The sequence below is a fragment of the Condylura cristata genome, unplaced genomic scaffold (assembly GCF_000260355.1).
Source record: "Condylura cristata isolate star-nosed mole 26May11 unplaced genomic scaffold, ConCri1.0 scaffold00032, whole genome shotgun sequence".
Lineage (NCBI taxonomy): Eukaryota > Metazoa > Chordata > Mammalia > Eulipotyphla > Talpidae > Condylura > Condylura cristata.
In genome coordinates, this window is record NW_004567133.1 from 20,708,915 (window position 1) to 20,709,848 (window position 934).

General features: G+C 75.8%; 1 protein-coding gene across 1 annotated transcript in view; it reads left to right on the forward strand.

Annotated features, from left to right (window-relative positions):
• The first annotated feature begins 81 nt into the window (after positions 1 to 81).
• TMEM8A (transmembrane protein 8A) overlaps positions 82 to 934 on the forward strand; it is a 7,470-nt gene continuing 6,617 nt past the window's right edge. Inside the window, exon 1 of the mRNA XM_012731721.1 lies at positions 82 to 454. Coding sequence (XP_012587175.1) covers positions 82 to 454 — 373 coding nt within the window. The remainder of the gene's footprint in view (positions 455 to 934) is intronic.

Below are 934 nucleotides of genomic sequence, written 5' to 3' on the forward strand. Positions count from 1 at the left end.
CGCAGCCGCCCCCCCAGGCGCGCTGGCACCTGCGGCATCCTCAGCCCCACCAGCGCGAAGCTCCTGCGCTCGGGGCGCCGGATGGTCCCCGACCAAGCGCCGCTGCACCCGTCTGGCTTCACGGGCCCCAGAGTCCGCTCCCGCGGCCAGGGTGGCCCTCCTTCGGAAGCGGGGAACGTCAGGGCTCCCCCCTCGCTGTGTCCCCGCCTAGGCCCCCAGCACCTCCGCGGACAGCGCTCGACCGGACCACGCGGCGCCCACAGCCGCAGCCCCCCCCCCCCCCGCAAAGGCAGCTGTCGTGGGCTGGGCCGCACAGCCCCTGGCGCCCCCGTCGCACCCGGCACCTGGCGCCCCGGGCCCAGTGCAGCCGAGCACGCTGCGGCCGGCTTCTGCGGCCGTGCTCAGGGTGGTGGCGCCCTGCACCCCTATCTGCAACACCAGACCCCCGTTCTGGGTCCCTTGGGAGGGGTGGGCGCAGGGGAGCCCCTAGCGGGGGCCGCGGGCGCGGTGGGACCTGGGGGCGGGAACGGGTCGCCCCTCCCACCATCCGCCAGAGGCTGTGCTGCCCAGGGGACGGGTGGTCAGCAATGAGTCCTCTGGCCTCTCCGGAGTGGGGGTCCGGGCAGGGAGACGGGATCGCCCCTCCTCGTGTCCCAGGCAGCTTCCATGCAGGCCGTCTAGGGCGGCTCCTGGACATGCCTGAGCCTGGACGTGGCCCCCGGAGCCTGCGACCGGCTTCTGCAGGAGCGGACGGTAGAGGCCGGGCACGTGGGGCAGGCGGGCAGTGCCCACCGCTGCCCGTCGGCTTCTTCCCCCCAAGCCGGCGGCCATCTCCCTGCCCCTGGCCTCGCCCGGCCACAGCTGGCTGGCCGGTGGCCATCGTTCCTCGGCTGCCCAGGCGCGGCCGCGTGTGGGCCCACAAAGGCCGGCGCCC